General features: G+C 40.2%; 1 protein-coding gene across 2 annotated transcripts in view; it reads right to left on the bottom strand.

The window, feature by feature from the left end:
- ZNF800 (zinc finger protein 800) overlaps positions 1–15,893 on the bottom strand; it is a 30,221-nt gene extending 14,328 nt beyond the window's left edge. For both annotated transcript variants that reach the window (XM_049894745.1, XM_049894744.1), the window contains exons 1-4: positions 15,259–15,893; positions 14,732–14,853; positions 9,337–9,432; positions 359–502 (exon numbers count right to left, since the gene is read on the bottom strand). In XM_049894745.1, coding sequence (XP_049750702.1) covers positions 359–502; positions 9,337–9,432; positions 14,732–14,792 — 301 coding nt within the window. In that variant the 5' untranslated portion in view covers positions 14,793–14,853; positions 15,259–15,893. The remainder of the gene's footprint in view (positions 1–358; positions 503–9,336; positions 9,433–14,731; positions 14,854–15,258) is intronic.
- Positions 15,894–16,761: the final 868 nt, after the last annotated feature.

Below are 16,761 nucleotides of genomic sequence, written 5' to 3'. Positions count from 1 at the left end.
AACTGCCCCTTCAAGACAGCATTAATATTTTTAACTTACAAATATCCTGAATATAAAGTGTATATAGCCCATATAAACAATCAAAAATAATACTCAATATTTTAAATAAGTACACTCCAAAGTCTAACCTCTAAAACCTCTATATGATATCCTTAGGAAAATGTAAGTGGAAAGAACCGACTTTTTAAAGTACTTATGTAGAAAACTAAACGTAACACTGAGTCAAGTATTTAATTTATTCTCCATCATTAAATTACCTATAACTAGATATTGATAACCATTTTAATGCAAATATGTAACTGTAGCGTAAGAATACTTAACTGCAATACACATTACTGAATATATGAATAAAACTTACTGTCATCCATCTGGAGACTTGGTGGGCAGTAGAATTTTTTATGGGTAATTAAATTTGGTAATCCTCTGAAGAGACTGCGACATAATTTACACTCAAAAATAGTGTCCACATCTTTTAATAAAATATGTTTAAGTTGTTTAGTTCCTGAGGGAAAAAAAGAAAATGCAAAAGAAAGCTTTAACATGCACCTTTAAACTGGGAAACCACTATTGACAATCCAAAAGTGCTGTTACTCTTTGAAAACAAAATCTAGGCATTGCCAACTTCTACTGCAGTATATTTAAAACTAAGTAAGTGCTAAGCAAAACCCTACTATCACTTGGTTGTTAGGTCAGCTAAAACTGATGCCCTTGTTCTGCCAATCAATTCTTAGGATATCCCAAGGTAGAGGCTCCAAAATCTGGTTGATCACCACAATGACCTGAGAATAAAGACGTATCTGAACCATCCCTACAGATTCTGATTCAACAGACCTAGAATAAGGAAGAAAAATCAAACATTCCTCCACCACTCCCCACCAAATTTTTTGGCTGATTCATCCAGTTGTTTCTTCATTAGGAAGGAAATATGGAGTTTTACAAAACAGTCCTTAAAGCAGGATTCCTTAAAGAAGGTCCACACTGTATCACAAGATTGCCTGTGACTGTTCTTTTTAAATTCAGCCCGAATTACTTCAGGTTGGGGACCAATATGGGTATGACAGCCGTTTAGTGTGATGTAGAGAATCCTTGTCCATACGAGAGGTAATTTTGAATTGTGCTTAGTCTCTTGATACCACTATTATTCAAAGTTTTTCTTCTTCAAAACACTTAACCCAATTGCAATCAATACTAACATAATTACTCGTTTAACGCCTGTCTTCTCCACTAGATTATAAGCTCCAGAGCGGCCAAGACAAAGCCTGTTTTATCTAAAACTACAGTGTTCAGCTCTAGCAATGCTCTCTAAGCATTTGTTGAAGAAATAATCAGTCAGACTTGGGAACCACTCATCTTAGGGAATATAAGTATCAGGATAGAAAATCAAAAGGCAGACGCAAAATAAATGGCAATAAGCATCCAATCTTTAAAATAAGAACATCCACCAGGAATAATACCCAAATGGAAGGTCTTCTGTCACCACTTCCCAGGTCTTTGACACAGGTAAACTGACAAAACTGATCCGCAGTGCTTTACTAATTAATGTGCCTGTAGTTTCCTCATATATAAAAGTGATATGATGCTGACTTAAATTAAAGAGAAAAAAACCAGCACGCCCTGTGAAAAGCTCTCAAGACTCTATGCACAAAGTGTTCCATCATTCAATAAACATTTATTGACTATTAAGCTCTGGGGCTACTAAAGAGTATAAACAATATCAGTATCATAAATAATATTATAAAGTCTATAAACGTTAATTTCTGATTCAATCTTTTAAAACCTGTTAACACTTGATTTTCAAAGTATATTTCATCATCATTTTGAAGACAGGTCAGTACTCAAAATTCTCCTGCAAACAGACTGACTACCAGATTATCAGAACTTTACCAAGTCTTTAGAGTTTCCAATTCTGATTGTATGTAGTTGTGTGACATTAAGGAGCTAAATAATCTTTGCACTTTGACTTCTCCACCTTGTAAAACAAAACAAAAAGCAAACTAGACCTATCTTGGAGAATTACAAAGGAAAACATGAACCTAAATTCCAGGAAAATGAAATTATGCACCCAAAAAAAAAACTATTTTAAAAATTTAAGTATAAATTATTCTATTGGGGAAAACATACAGTGAAATAATTTCTACCATTTCCCATTTAAATCTATGTTTATGCCACTAAACCACACGACCACAAAGTCACAAAACAGAAATGTAGAAAGATCCAAAGAATAGCATATGTTATCTTTCTATGAAAGTAAACTCCTGTGTGTGTACAGATACATAGATTCCATTTTACATTACAAATTATCTTGGCAAAAGGCTGCTAATATATTTAGTTCACAGTTAACCTCACAAGTGACAGACAAACCATGAGAGGTAGACTGAAGACAGAAATGCTTTGGACAAACCTCTCTGATTGATCTACACATAGTCCTCTAAAAGTGTAGCTGAGAATCAAATGTCAGCAGGAAGAAAACAGGAAATTTATGTACACTTTAAAAGACTTGCTAGACCCATACCAATAAAGATTCAACTCTGTATTTAAAGACAGTCAAAAAAAAAAACTGAAGAGGAACACAGAAATAATCTGAACTAGGTTTAAGTTAAGAATTTAATTCAACTGAAAGTCTAAAAAGAAAGTACGCAATGGCAAATTTAAAGCATAAAATAATCTGTAAATAACACAAGGTTATACATAAGAAACATTTAATTGTAAAAACGTTAAGACTGCACCCTTCAGGTTCTCTCGAACATAAAAAACAAAAACTACATTCAATTTCTTATTGAGTCCTAGTTACAGAGTTATATTCAGTACAGAGTATATACTTGTTCCCAAAAAGCATCTGCCTCTAAGCTTGACTAATCACTCTTAATTATCAATCACTAATCTACACCCCACCATACACACACACACAGTTAGTTATTATTGATCCAGGCATACCAATTTTCTCTCAGTTCCACAAATATACCAAATGTGCATGAGCCTGCAAGCGCTCACTCTTGTGTGCTCTCTCTAGCACGCTGCCTCACTCACTCTCACTTTTCAGGCCTCCACCTACGCTGTTCTGTCTGTAACATTCTCCCACCACCTGGTCTGGCTCACTTCTAGTAATCCTTCAGATCCCGGTCAAATGACACTTCCTCCAGGACCTCTTCTCTGACCTCTCTTGTTTTTTGTTAAGAACTCTTCACCTATATTCCCATGGTACCCTATACTTCTCCTACACTAGTTTATCCCACTATCTTGTAATTAGTTACTTCTCTGTACCCCCATTAAACTGACAGCTCTAAGAGGACACAGATGATATCTTTGATGCTCACCGCCTCATCCTCTCCCAAGCCTCAGGACAATGTCTGACATTACTGAATGACATCCTGGGAGAGCCCTCTCTACATACAGCAGAACTTTCGCTACTAATAAGATGTTTTAATCTATGTGACGGTGACTGGGGAGTCAGAAAATGGACCTTAACCATTTCCTAATTCTATTTACACATTTTACAAACAGTAAAAAAAAAGGTATGTCCCATTCTATAAACATAAACAATGAAAAGTTTTTCCCTGAATTAGTTCCAGTCACCATTTAAGGTTTTGTTATGTTTTTCTCATGGGGACATAATCACTTTCTTCAAAATTAGCCACCTGACTGCTTTGCTCACTAACAATTACCCAACTGCCCCTCTGACAATGGCCAAACTTTCTGTCACCTGAGGCAACAACAGAATTGGTCACTAGATAGCAACTTCAAAGTTCCTCCACAACTCTTGATGCTGAGAAACGGAAAGCCACGCTGCTTCGCTCCCAATTATTCCTTACCCTACACTGATCATTCTGTTTCTTGCCTTAGGTCTTAGAACTCACTTACTGCTTAAATAGATTATCAATCAGTATGTTTCAAAAACACAGCCCTCCAAAGAGTAAGGCTTTGGTGCCTAAAGATTAATCAGTGCATATCTCAGATTCTCATACATAACAGGTGCTCAGTAAAAATTAAACATCATCAAAGGTTTATCTTGTGCTATTCATTACTAGTAGGTGCACTGTATGTACTAATGACAATGTTTGAAAGATTTTTTCAAAAGGAATCCAGTATTCAATTTTACATTAGGTTGGAAGACAGCCAATCTATAACACGACATAATATTAATTCTAACACTTCTGTGCTAGACAAAGACAGCTTTCATTTTTTCTTTAATACAGTGACATTTTGGTCAATGACAATTTTAAGCTTCACTAGTAATGATTTTTCAGTGGTACACCGCTTGCCTACCATTGGCTCACACGAGTCGGTCTTCTTCAGGATGACTGTTTAACGGCAATACCACCCCAACAGAGATTGCAAGTGAATCTATGATCCCTGGCAAATCTCCCCAAATGAAGTTCAAGACCAAGATGAAGGAAATTTCTAAGCAATTATCCCTTAGCATAAATACACGAAGCAATAAAAAGTAGGAAAATTTAAGAAAACTGAAATTATTATCTGAAAACTACAATGTAGAAGGACTGGTTAAAAAGTTATGTTAATTATGGAGCCCTGCCACACACTACAATAAATTTATAAACAGAATTATTTTAGGCCAGTGCCTACTTGGTGAATCTTTTAGTTCAGTCTAATAAACATTTATTGAGAACTTATTAAATACCAGGTATGATGTTATTCACTAGAGATATGAAAGTGACAGATACTATTTGCACCCTTGAAAAATCTGTAGACTAATATAAATGGCCACTCTCCTAGAAACACAGCCCAGCATGACATGCTCTGAAATTGAACATAAGAACAAATCAAAAAAATAAATCTACATTTTACTTACTCATCCAACTAATATCTAAGCCCATTTTAAATTTCTTATAATCACTATATAACAGCCAAAAACAAACAAACAAAAACCCCATTCAATAGTATGGCACTCTCAAATGCATGCAGATAAGTCCTACTTCCATCATAGACTCTGCCTGAAGAGTCATGACGGAGGCACCACCATTAGCACCCAGTCAGGGCTTCCCCTAAACTGCAATTCAAACTGCTTTAAGCAGTTTAAAAAAATATTTTTTTTAAAAAAACTTCTAAAAAGTTAAACAACCAAACGTAAATTTATGAAGCTAACGACAACAGCAAATATCACACTTTTTCACCACTAAAAAGCTAAGTCTCATTTTTCACTACTATAAAAGAAAACTCACAATTTATTCCTTACTAACATTCAAAGGAGACACAGTTCATTGCACATAGTAGTCTACTGTAGTCTAAAGGTACAATCTTTTTTTATATTATATTGCAAAAATAATTTTGTAGAAATTATCTCTTTTTATAATATATATTTTGTGACTTTAAAAGATGTCAACTTCACATTAAAGATTAGATGAAGTGATTATTTTTCTCTTTTCCACCATTTTTGCTTCTAAGGTCATTCCGCAGCTCCTTGTGCCTCTAACCAGAAAACTATGAGACTAAGAATATTAAACTCAAATAAATTTTAATAAATATCTAATGGCAGTATCCCTTTCTTTTATTATCTAAACTTTTGTATTAATTTAGGGAAGGCAAGAGTGAGGTCAGGGAGAAGGAAGATGAACTGAAACTGTTAACATAAAAGAAGAACACTTGAAGACACACAGTCACAGATGTGATCCTAGGACGACTAACACAGCCAAGGCAAGGGCTCCAGCAAAGGGTAGGAACCAGTCAGCAAGTACAGGATACCGGGCATTCAGATCAAATGGCAGGTCTCAAGTTAGCAAACACCAGGGATTTCAGAGCACAAAATCTGTAGGTCAGGACAAAACAGGTAGCTTTCTAAAAAAATGAGGCATCTATCCATGGACTGATGTCAAACGATTGCAGAATCTACTGTCAATAAAGCAAAAATGCAGGACAGTGTGTAGAGTCTGCCACCATTTGTATTGGGAAGAAAACGAGGAATAGTTGCTTGCGTATGTATAGAAGGCCTCTGGAAGAAGATATGCCAAGCATGTGGCATGGTTGCCTGAGCACAGGGAACTAGGGGACGGAACAGTAAAGAAACTTACTTTTCACATTATACCCTTTAGTACTTTTTTTTTCCTTTTTTTTGTACCACGAGCATGAATTACTTATTCCAAAGATAAAAATCTATTCAAGTTAATGTATACGTAGCCAGAAATAAAGAGGTCAAGATGGGTTTGTAACTTAAAGCCAGAAAACAGCCCAAAGTAAAAGCTGATGTGTGAGGCAATGAGAATGGGTCAAAATTGATCAAGCTATCAGTACAGCACACACAAGGGGCTGGTGGACCTTGAATGAGTCAACTCCTTTCACAGACAGAAGCCTTTAATGAACTCCCAGATTGGGTCGGAATTAATACCAGGTCATGGACATCCCAGGGTAGGTGAGGGAAGATGAATCACTTAAACAGAGATAATGCAGTAGTAGTTGAAGCTAACTACCTTAGTTTGAAGATAAAGGTAGATATCCTAACACATTTACTGTTCAACCAGACTTATCCTGTGTAGGTTAACAAGAGTGAAAGCATGGACTTCAGAGTTAAATCTTCAAATACCTAACAAAGATATATAGTACCACCAGCGTAGTACTTGAGATGTTAATGTGTGTGACCCAGTTGCAATGGGAAGTGTCAGGAAAGAGATGAGTCATTGAGCATGTTGCTTGGGAGTAGGATGGGACATAAAGGAGCCAACAGTCTCAGGGTTAGAAGGGATCTTAGCCCCTAGGTCATCTGACCTAAACCTCCATCTCATCCTCCCTGAGGTTTCAGTTAGCTGTGGCTTGAATATACCTCAGTGCTAAAGGGCCTCAGTATCTTGAAAAAATTAAAATTTCTTAGTTATGAAACGTTAATGTAGTAATTCTTTTTTTAATCCAAAATTGAACCACTCAGCATATTTCTAAATCAACTCTCATTTAAACTATGAGGTACTTTAAAAAAAACAAAAACAAAAACACACAGTTGCAGTAGAGACCATTCAGACTCATGGCGACCCAGGTGCGTCAGAGCGTTAACTGCGCTCTGTAGGGTTTTCAATGGCTGATTTTTCAGAAGTTGATCGCCGGGCCTTTCTTCCAAGGTGCCTCTGGGTGGGCTCAAACCTCCAACCTTTCAATTAGCAGCCAAGCGCATTAACCATCTACACCACCCAGGGACTCCACTGGGTACTTAAAAAACTAAAATTATAGTTTTTTTTCCAATATTTGCCTAAATAAAAAATAACTCAGATGGTAGATCTGCTTGGAATATTTTTTAAACTAACATATTTCAAAAGATCATAAGTAGCTTTGGAATTATACCATTTCAGATCAACCATTCTATAGTCCCTCTTCTTTAATTCAGATAGTAAAGAAACGGCAAACAGAGAAAACAGGTATGACCACCAGCTGCTGATGAGTCCATTCCAACTCATAGCGACCCTACAGGACAGAGCAGAACCGCCTCTTACAGTTTCCAAGGAGCGCCTGGTGGATTCGAACTACTGACCGTTTCTGGTTAGCAGGCACAGCTCTCAACCACTATGCCACCAGGGTCTGCGGTATGACCACAGTGTATAAGAAAATGGAGCCCTGGTGGTGTAGTGGTTAAAGCTCGTCTGCAAGCCCAAAAGACTGACAGTTCGAATCCACCAGCCGCTCCCTGGAAACCCTGTGGAGCAGTTCTACCCAGTCCTACAGGGTCACTATGAGTTGGAATCGAAGCAACAGGTTTAATAAGGAAAACAGTAAACTCAATTTTTAAACAGTTACCTTCCAAAGTTAAAAAAACACATATTTTGGGGACGGGATCTTGTTGAAAAGACATTCTTTATGAATTAGCAAATTCTAACCTTCTTGATCAAACGACACTAAATAATAAATCGAAGCAGTATAAAATAAACCTACTAATTCCAAATTATACGTTTTAAAAAAAGAAAACTATAACAAGGCATATTACTAAAAAAAAAAAAAAAAAAAAGGCATATTACTAGATGTGAAAAATTCCCTGGTATAAAAGCACAAAAAGAACTCGTATCTCTATTCTAAAAGCAGCTAAAACAAACTCTTACTACAGCATTCTTCTGCTATGCTAGAAATGTATTATATTTAAATATTGCCCCCAAGAATTTATCATGGGAGAATTTGTCCTTTTGTTATTTCTGTTAACCAAGGGCAATTACTACAAGTAAAAAACGAGCAACAACAAAAACACACTAAAGTAGGTTACACCACAATCCAACGTAAGGACAGGCACATGATACACACTAAATACTTACTGGATCATGATGGAAAGTCTAAGAAATAGATCTTGAAATTCAGAAGAAAAAAAATCTTTTTAATTTAGATTAAGGGATATCCTATTTCTTAGAATCCTAAAATAAAGCAAATACCATATACGCCATTCCCCTTTACAATGATTTAAAACAAGCAAGTACCTCAAAATGTTTCTCATCAATACAAAATGAATGAGTACATATAAATCATCTTTTTCTTTGAATCTCAGAAATTTTTCGTTAAGACGGTAAGCTTTAAAAAATCAGTTAGGTATTTACAAACCATGTGTGTCCCTTGTTCATACCTGACGCAATAGTTTATAACGTCAGAGAAGCCAAATCTGTAAGAATCACAGCCACCTAAGACCTTACTGGTAACACAGGAGCTCTAACAGTTCTCAATCATTTACATGTAGTAAGTAAGCGATGCCTATTTTAAAGCACTGGACTGTGACTATACAAATATTACATCCAATTCTTGTAAGAACATAACAGAAAGAAAAGCTAAACAAATATATCTGAAAATATCAAGGCAGGAATAAGTTTTTTCTATCTTGTGCTCCATTAAAGATATTGAAACTCCAGAAACTCCAGGGTTAGGCAGGAGAAGGTGAGTCACATAAAGAAATAAGGTAATTAATCGAGAACAAGTGACATCTCAGACATTCTGAGTAAATAATCTACTGAGCCAGATATAAAGACTCATGCCAACTGCCTTCTAACTGTTATTTGAGAGTTTATTACAAAAACGCCAAAAGATAACAAAAGATCTTCAAAAAAGAAGAGGCATTTTACCACCAAATATACCATATAACATATTTCTTTAAACTACAGAGCCGGATTCGGCTGGGCAACAAGTTTGGTTTTTCGATTTATGCTGAATACATTTATCTTTAAATTAACATATATATAAAAAACCCTAAAAGAGAATCTCTAGACCAAGGCAATATTTATTCATCTATTTTTTAAAAGTGACAATTGAATATATTCTATAAAGGAAACCAAGGTATACATTTTAATAGTTTTTAAAAAGTGTCTAAGGACTTCTAGGTAGTTTTTAAACTACTATGTGAAGATTTAAAAATATATTCTGAAACATTCATACCTGATCGAAAGCACTCAATTATTTGCTGAATGCCAGATTTCGATGTCTGTAGTGGTTGCTGTAATAAAGGAGGATCTCCAGGTTCCAGGATATAAACTATATGGAAGACAAACACCCGCCCCAATCCCCACAAAAACAGCGTTATTTAAATCATTTACTACTGAAGTAAAACAATGGTTTGCTAGCAATTACGTTAATGATAATTACGCCTGTGTATATATATATACATACACACACATATATGTATGAAATATGCACCATCATCTTTGTAATGCAAAATGAAGCAATCGGAGAAAATAAGACAAAATGATTCCCAACTCAAGGCAAATTAAAGCTACTTAAGACTAGAGAGGCAGTTCGGATGCAAAGGCCTTACTGCTTTAGTATCATCTAGCACATACTCTCCATGTTTGCCTTTTCATTCCCCTGGAAGAGGAACCACTGTATTTACTAAAATCCTAGGGCAATGGTGGCCTAGCTGCACCTCATAAACTATTCCAAAACTCCCTGGACAATCGGGTGCAGCTCTCTGAGCAACTATGACAAAACTCAGAAACAACTGAAGAAACAAGTGGACAAGTGCACAATGATGGATGTGACAGAATGTTCACTGTAGCACTGTATATAACTGAGAACAATTTCAAACAATTTAGAAGTCTCCCAGTAGGGGCCAGACTAGATTGTTAAGCAGTAAAAACATATTACAGAATGGTATGATGCCATTTATATTAACACATATTTAGACAGACCCAGAAAAACCGAAGTTTATTTGTATAAGTGTGTGTATGTACAGATGCTAATATAAACACAAATCATCAGATTAGTAGTATAAATATATGGTAAATTAGATTATGGTAAGTATGAAACAAGGTAAAAAAGGAAAATTGAGTTTTTCCATCAGTTATCAGATAAGGAAGGAAAGTTGTGGTGGAGACACTCTGACTATTTTAATGACCTCTTTTTTTAAATATGCTGTAATATTCTGCCCACCAGATCCAAAACCACCTCCTCTGTGTGAGGAGACAGGGAGGGTTACTTCAGAAACGTGTGTTGCTATTGCTTCCCAGCCTTGGCTTGAAGGGGCTCAAGGCTGCTGTGCAGGTAAAGAGACACAGCCTTAGATTCCCCCTTTAAGCCTCAAGTTTTGTACTCAGAGTACACAAATGGGAAGAACTATGTTTCAGGATCAATTTATTTTATTAAGCAAATTTTCCCAATTTTAGGAGATACTTTAGAGATATTTTAAATGAATTAAGATCATGCACACACACAACTCATTTTGAGAACATCTGTTATCGACATTACACTGCACTGATTAAGAACACAGATTTCGGACCAGGACGGCCTGCACTGAAATGTCTTTTCTGCCACTCATTAGATGCAACTAGAGTACATTAAACTCTCTGACCTCTCTTTTCTCATCTCTAAAATGGGGATAATGAGAGTACCTAGATTACAGGGCTGTGAGAAGATTACATGAGCTAATGTGGGTGAACTGCTTAAAACAACACCTGGAATACAGTAAGTGCTCAATAAACACTCTATCATCATCATCATCATCATCATCAACGTGTACAAATCAATTGCTTTCTTGACACCAAAACCTGAACATTATTTGTCTAAATCTAAGAGAAGTAGAATTCAGTCCTTCAGAGAAACAAAAACAGAAGTTTGTGAATATATTGATACTGTTTATTTGTGTTAGACGGATCTCTTTTTAGTATTTGTACACTACAGCACTGACAACTGTTTATCAAAAAAAAAAAAAAAAGAAAACCTACAAAAGAGAGGGAGGGAACCCACACAATTATAAGAACTAAAAACTTCAAGGTCCGGCTCTGTAAGTGGCAAGCATTCTGAAAAGGGAGAACTAAAAAAAAAAAAACAGTAATAAATAAGGGAGGGATATAAGGAAAAAACGGGGCCTTCTCCTTAGTGCCCTTTTCTCATTTAAGTACATGCTTCAGAAAACCTTCTACGGTACACCAACTTCCATTTTCACATGGCAACACCTATGCATGAGCTAGAGCAAAACTGTCTTACCCATCACCCACAGAACAATGCTACCACCAGAACACACATGTATCGTGGGACAACATTCAAAATAGCTTCAACATTAGCTTAACTGTGGCCCACTGTAAAAATCAATTACATGTAAAGTTAGCTTAACATGTAGCCCTCACTGTAAGAGATGATTCTTTCTTCATCCGAAAACATACTCTCAACTAGAAAACCATATATATATATATATATATATATATATATATACACACACATTTTTTTTTTTGAAGTCTAAGGACAGGAAAGCTAGTAATGGGGAACCTAAGGTCAAGAAAGAGAGTGCTGACATGTCGTGGGTTGGCAACCAATGTCACAAAACAATATGTGTATTAATTGTTTAATGAGAAGCTAGTTTGCTCTCATATATTCCCCTCATATATTCTATCATCCCTCCCAAGTTCAGACCCATCTAGGTTACATTACCACTGAGAAAGTGGACAACACCTTCCTCCAATCAAAAACACCCAAGCCATCAGAGGTTAATATCTTTCCTTACATTCTTCCAAAAACACATTTCCCAGAATAAAACACCTACTTTTGTTAAGAGTCTCTCCTACCTTAAAACAAACCCCTTAGAAGATTCTTCTATTTATGACAATTGGAGGGTGGAGAAGAAAATCGTGAGGAAGGAGGAACACAGACGAAAAGAGATTGTTCATGCACTGACAACTGATGAAGCAGTGTGATGGCTACCTCAGGTTCCTTATGCCATTCTCTACTTTTGAATGTTTGAAAATTCCTATAATAAAATACATTCCTAAAGCATAAGAAGAAGATACTTTATATACACTCACAGGCTTATAACACCACGCTTAACTACAAGCTGTCCCACCCCATTAAGACACAACACCCTCCTCAGGAATATACCACCCTCATCCAAGGAACCAACCACAGTCCATAATTCAAAAGCACCGTCCACAATTCAAAAGACAATCGCCTCTCATCAGAGTCCATTAAAAGAATTCCTCAAATATCATTTCTTCTTCTTCCCTCAATCTGAGGGCACTTCTTTTTAAAACTATCATACCATAACACATTCAAGTCCTGGACACATCCCCCCCCTCAACGCGTGCCTTCCTCTGTAATAATGACCATTTTGTACGTTAACGAACTTCTGGCTTTCCAGTGAAGTTAGGACAGGACCAGAGCCTTAGAGGGTGTTTAAGTCTAGCTAAGAAAGCAAAGAGGAACTATTTTTGACTTGAAAATTTGGAAAGCAAACCTCATGGAAAAAGTTTCTGGCAAAAGGAAAATGAAAATTTTAAATTAATGCAATTCATTTGATTTCTTGCTAATGGAGGAGTAAAAAGAAAAAAAAAAAGTTCCAGTACGTATTAAAAAGTTCAGGAAACTCTCTTTTAAAAGGCATTAAAGTCCATAGAAAACTATAATCACTACCTGTGGCCTTCGAGTTGATTCCAATTCATAGAGATCCTATAGCCCAGTAACAACCCAGTGCTGTTGAGTCGATTCCAACTCCTAGCGACCCTATAGGACAGAGTAGAACTGCCCCATAGAGTTTCCAAGGAGCGCCTGGTGGGTTTGAACTGCTGACCTCTTGGTTAGCAGCCATAGCACTTAACCACTACGCCACCAGGGTTCCTATAAAACAGAGTAAAACTGCCCCAAAGGATTTCCAAGGAGCAGGTGGTAGATTCGAACTGCCAACCTTCTGGTTAGCAGCCATAGCTCTTAACCACTGTGCCACCACTAGAATATACCAATTAAGGTAAGGTCACGAATTATCTCGTTTATTTATTTAGTTATGTCTATGTCTTCCCAGCCACAAGATCTGTGAGAGAAGACTTTGTCTTGTTCACCATTTATATCCTCAATGCCTTGGACCTTGCCTGTGCAGCACCAGTAAGTGCTCAATGATAATTCGTTTAAAAAAAATGAATACATGAACAAATCAATTGCTTCCTAGATAAGATGATCTCATACACTAATTCAACTTACAGAAATGGCTTGAATGAAATGTTCTCAGAAAAAAGATAACTGGAATGAAGTTCAGTAGAACACAAGTATAAAACGCATTCACATCTTTGTACTTCAAAGCTAGCACTTTGTACTTAAAAACTAGCAAACTGTTTGAAACTTGGTAAAACATAAATAATATATCTCCATTTCAAATACACAAAACATGCAGTGTGAGATCATTCCGAAAGCTAGACGGGACAGGGTGCGGTTGAAAGGAAGCTGGATTCCATCCTGGGATTCCCTGTCTTATCAGCTGAGGTGAGTTATTACTGATCCCAGCAATGTGTGGTGGGACAGAGTCATAATAAGAATTTTATTCTCACGTGTACCAAAGACCTCTGAAAATGGAAGTTTTTCCCCTTTACTGCTGCCATTTTTCCCTATTAATCAAAAAATTACTTAAAATGAACTCTACGGTGATAACACCTAGTGTATCAGTGCAGTTAAACAGTCCTACAAAAAGCAAGCAAAAGTATAAAAAGCCCTAATAACTTTAGGTCAAAATAAGCAAACACCTCCTTTTGAACTAGAAAAGCCCTTATTTATTTTAGTGACAGGATGTATTCAGTAACACTTTTAAGGTGTACCTTTAAATGTTCGTGACAAAGCACATGAAAGTTCTAATAAGTAGACAAACTCTCAGAAGTTTATATATCACATTCCTCAAAGTAAAGTTTGCTAATACTCTAAGACTCCTAAAAATCAAATTTTTTTCATTTCATAAATTTGACTCAAAAAAAAAAAGTTCCCCTGAACAAAATACCCTTACTGAGGTATTTCAAGTAGATTTTTCGTTTTGCAATACAACACATTCTGTCCAAGAAAACTTTAAAAAGGTTGCACTTAACAAAACCTCATCCTCCCAAGGAGTTCAAAAAAAACGTTTTTTTAACCCCAACCACACTCGTTTTTAGCCATTAAGACATAGTTTCTGAAAAAACGCATGAGAAACTTTTCCTGTTTTTAAGTTTCAATGAGACCAGCCTCACGGAGATAAATGCTAGGCTTCTATTACCTACTTTTCTCTTTCTTTAAAATTCTGAACATCCGAAGAACATGGGGGTATACTACTAACTGCAGGCTGCCTCCAAAGAAAAGGAAAAAGGGCTGAGTGACTGATCTGGTGGAAAAGATTTAAGGTGACGCTCGCAGTCCTTTTTTTAAGGGATCCAGCAGAGGAGACCTCCTGTTTGTACAAGCTTTTAGCTTCATAGCTGGTTTTAGGCTGGGGAAAATTACAGCCTGCTTCCTTAGGAACGACTTCTTGGGCAGGAGGAAAAGAAAGCTGGAAGGAAACAGAAGGAAGAGTGGCCATGACGGAGGGCAAGGCAACTGAAGGAAGGGAGGGGTGTACCTGGTTCACAGCATCCGTGATGATGGTGGTCAGTCTGACAGTATTTGTCCCTTAAAGGCATTTTCAGTGGGCGCGACCTACTTTGCTTTCACTGTAAGAAGCTCTTCATTGCGGCTCGGCTGCTGAAAGAAGCACACACCCGTCACTGGCCCTGAACTTCCTGGGGGGGCTCTGGCTGCATTTCCCAGAATCGACCCCTTCACCCGGCCCCCGCCTTCCCTCCACCGACCCGCACCTGGCTCTGAGGAAAGGCCAGACAAGGCAACGCACGAAGCTTCCTCCCGTCCCCGCTCCCGCACAGGTCCTGCCCTACCCGGAAACGCAGGCTCCGGCGCGCACGGCCAGGGCCCGGCGGGCGGCGACGGCCTGGCCCTCCCGGGCGGACGGGCGCGCGCGAGGAGACGGCGCGGGGCGCGGCGGGCCGAGGTGGGCTCCCGCTCGGCCGGCCCGCGCCGCTCTCCCGCCGCGCACGTGCGTCGGGGTCGCCAGGCCGAGCCCCGTCTCCACACCAAGTGCGCCCAACTTACTCAACTCCGAAGGCGGGCCGGCGGCGGGCGGAAGGAAGGCAGGCCGGGGCCGCGGGGCCGGGTGGCGAGGAGGCGGCTCCGGGCCCCACCTGGCGCAGCCTCCGCGGACCACGCGAGGGACCCGGCGCTCGGGCCAGACGCGCTCCCAGAGTCCCCGCCGGCACGGACGCGGAAGCGCCGCAGCTCAGCGCGGCCCTCGGGCCCGAGCGACGGCGGCAGCTCACGGCGTCCCTCCGCGCGGAGAGCGGGCTGGCGGCGCGCGGGCGCAGGCAGTTGACAGGAGGAACCGCCCCGCAGTAGCCGCGGCCGCCGCCGGTGGGGCCGGAACCCGAGCGGGCAGGACCCTGAGGCGCCCCTCGCCCGGCAACGGCTGTCTCCGAGCGCGGCTCCCCTCGGCGCTGCTCCACCTGCAACGGTCCCTCAGGCTTGAGGAGCGCAGACGGCCGGGGGTCGCCCCCCTTGGGCCGCTTGTGGTAGCAGTTGTTGTTTCAGGAAACTTTATTAAGTCCCTCTCTCTCCTTCTCTGTCGCCCCCTCCCCAAAGAGCCCGAGCTACCGCTGCGGCGCGGGGAGGAAGGGGGAAGCAGAGACTCTCCGGCAGCGACAGGGAGCGACTGACTGACCCCGGACGGAGATGGGGCGAGGGCAGGAAGTGACAAGCTCACCGAGTGGGTGGGGGGAGTGTGGCCGGCACGCCCGGGAGCGCCGCGCGCATGCGCCCTGCTGGTGCCCCCCCAGCTTGTGAGGAGAGGAGGCTCCGGGGCGGGCGGGGGGCGGGGGCCGGGGGTCTCGGGCCGGCCGCTGGGGAGCCGAGCCCGGGGTTGCGCGCGCGGAGAGGTGTGAGGGCCTCTGCGGCCGTGCGTCTGGGAAACTTGCTGCTCAGCAACCAAACTGTTGCTCTGGCCGTTCTGTGGGTGGGACTGGGCCTCGTTGGAGGGTTGGGGAAGCGCTGTGGGGGTTGACTGGGCCACTTTGTAAGCCCTAAGCAGTGGTCATTCCAATAAAGGTGGTCAGTGCATTAATAAATGGTGAAAGAAGAACGTTTTTCCAAGTTTCTTATCCGGCCCTTGGGAGGAAAGATGTAGACCTGTTTATTCCAGCAGCGCTGTTTTTGAAACCTGAAAGTGAACTTGGGTCACGCGGGCGGCAGGCACTTTCCCTCCTCTGGTCTGGCTTGGGAAATCGGCGACGATCGCAGGCGTCTGTCAAACCCTGCGAGCCGCGCGCCCCCTGTGCGGCGCCGGGAGCCACCTCCCGGTCTTCTCCCCGGCTACCTGCACGGAATTCTTCCTCCCGGCACCCGAAGCACATGTGGCCACTGTCGGTCTGCACGTTTGAAGGGGAAAAAACGCCGTTCTCCGGTTTATCTGCCCCTAGATTCACTGAAAACTTCCGCAGTAGTCCCACTTAAGCTACCAGCCTGTGGGGTCCTAGTGGTCTCCTTGAGTAGATAAGCTCTGTATGTATTTTGGAAGAGAAAAAAAAGAGTGACCGGCATCCATTT

This window comes from Elephas maximus, chromosome 8, assembly GCF_024166365.1.
Source record: "Elephas maximus indicus isolate mEleMax1 chromosome 8, mEleMax1 primary haplotype, whole genome shotgun sequence".
Lineage (NCBI taxonomy): Eukaryota > Metazoa > Chordata > Mammalia > Proboscidea > Elephantidae > Elephas > Elephas maximus.
The sequence above is the reverse complement of the archived record's forward strand: the minus strand, read 5'-3'. Positions and strand labels throughout refer to the sequence as shown.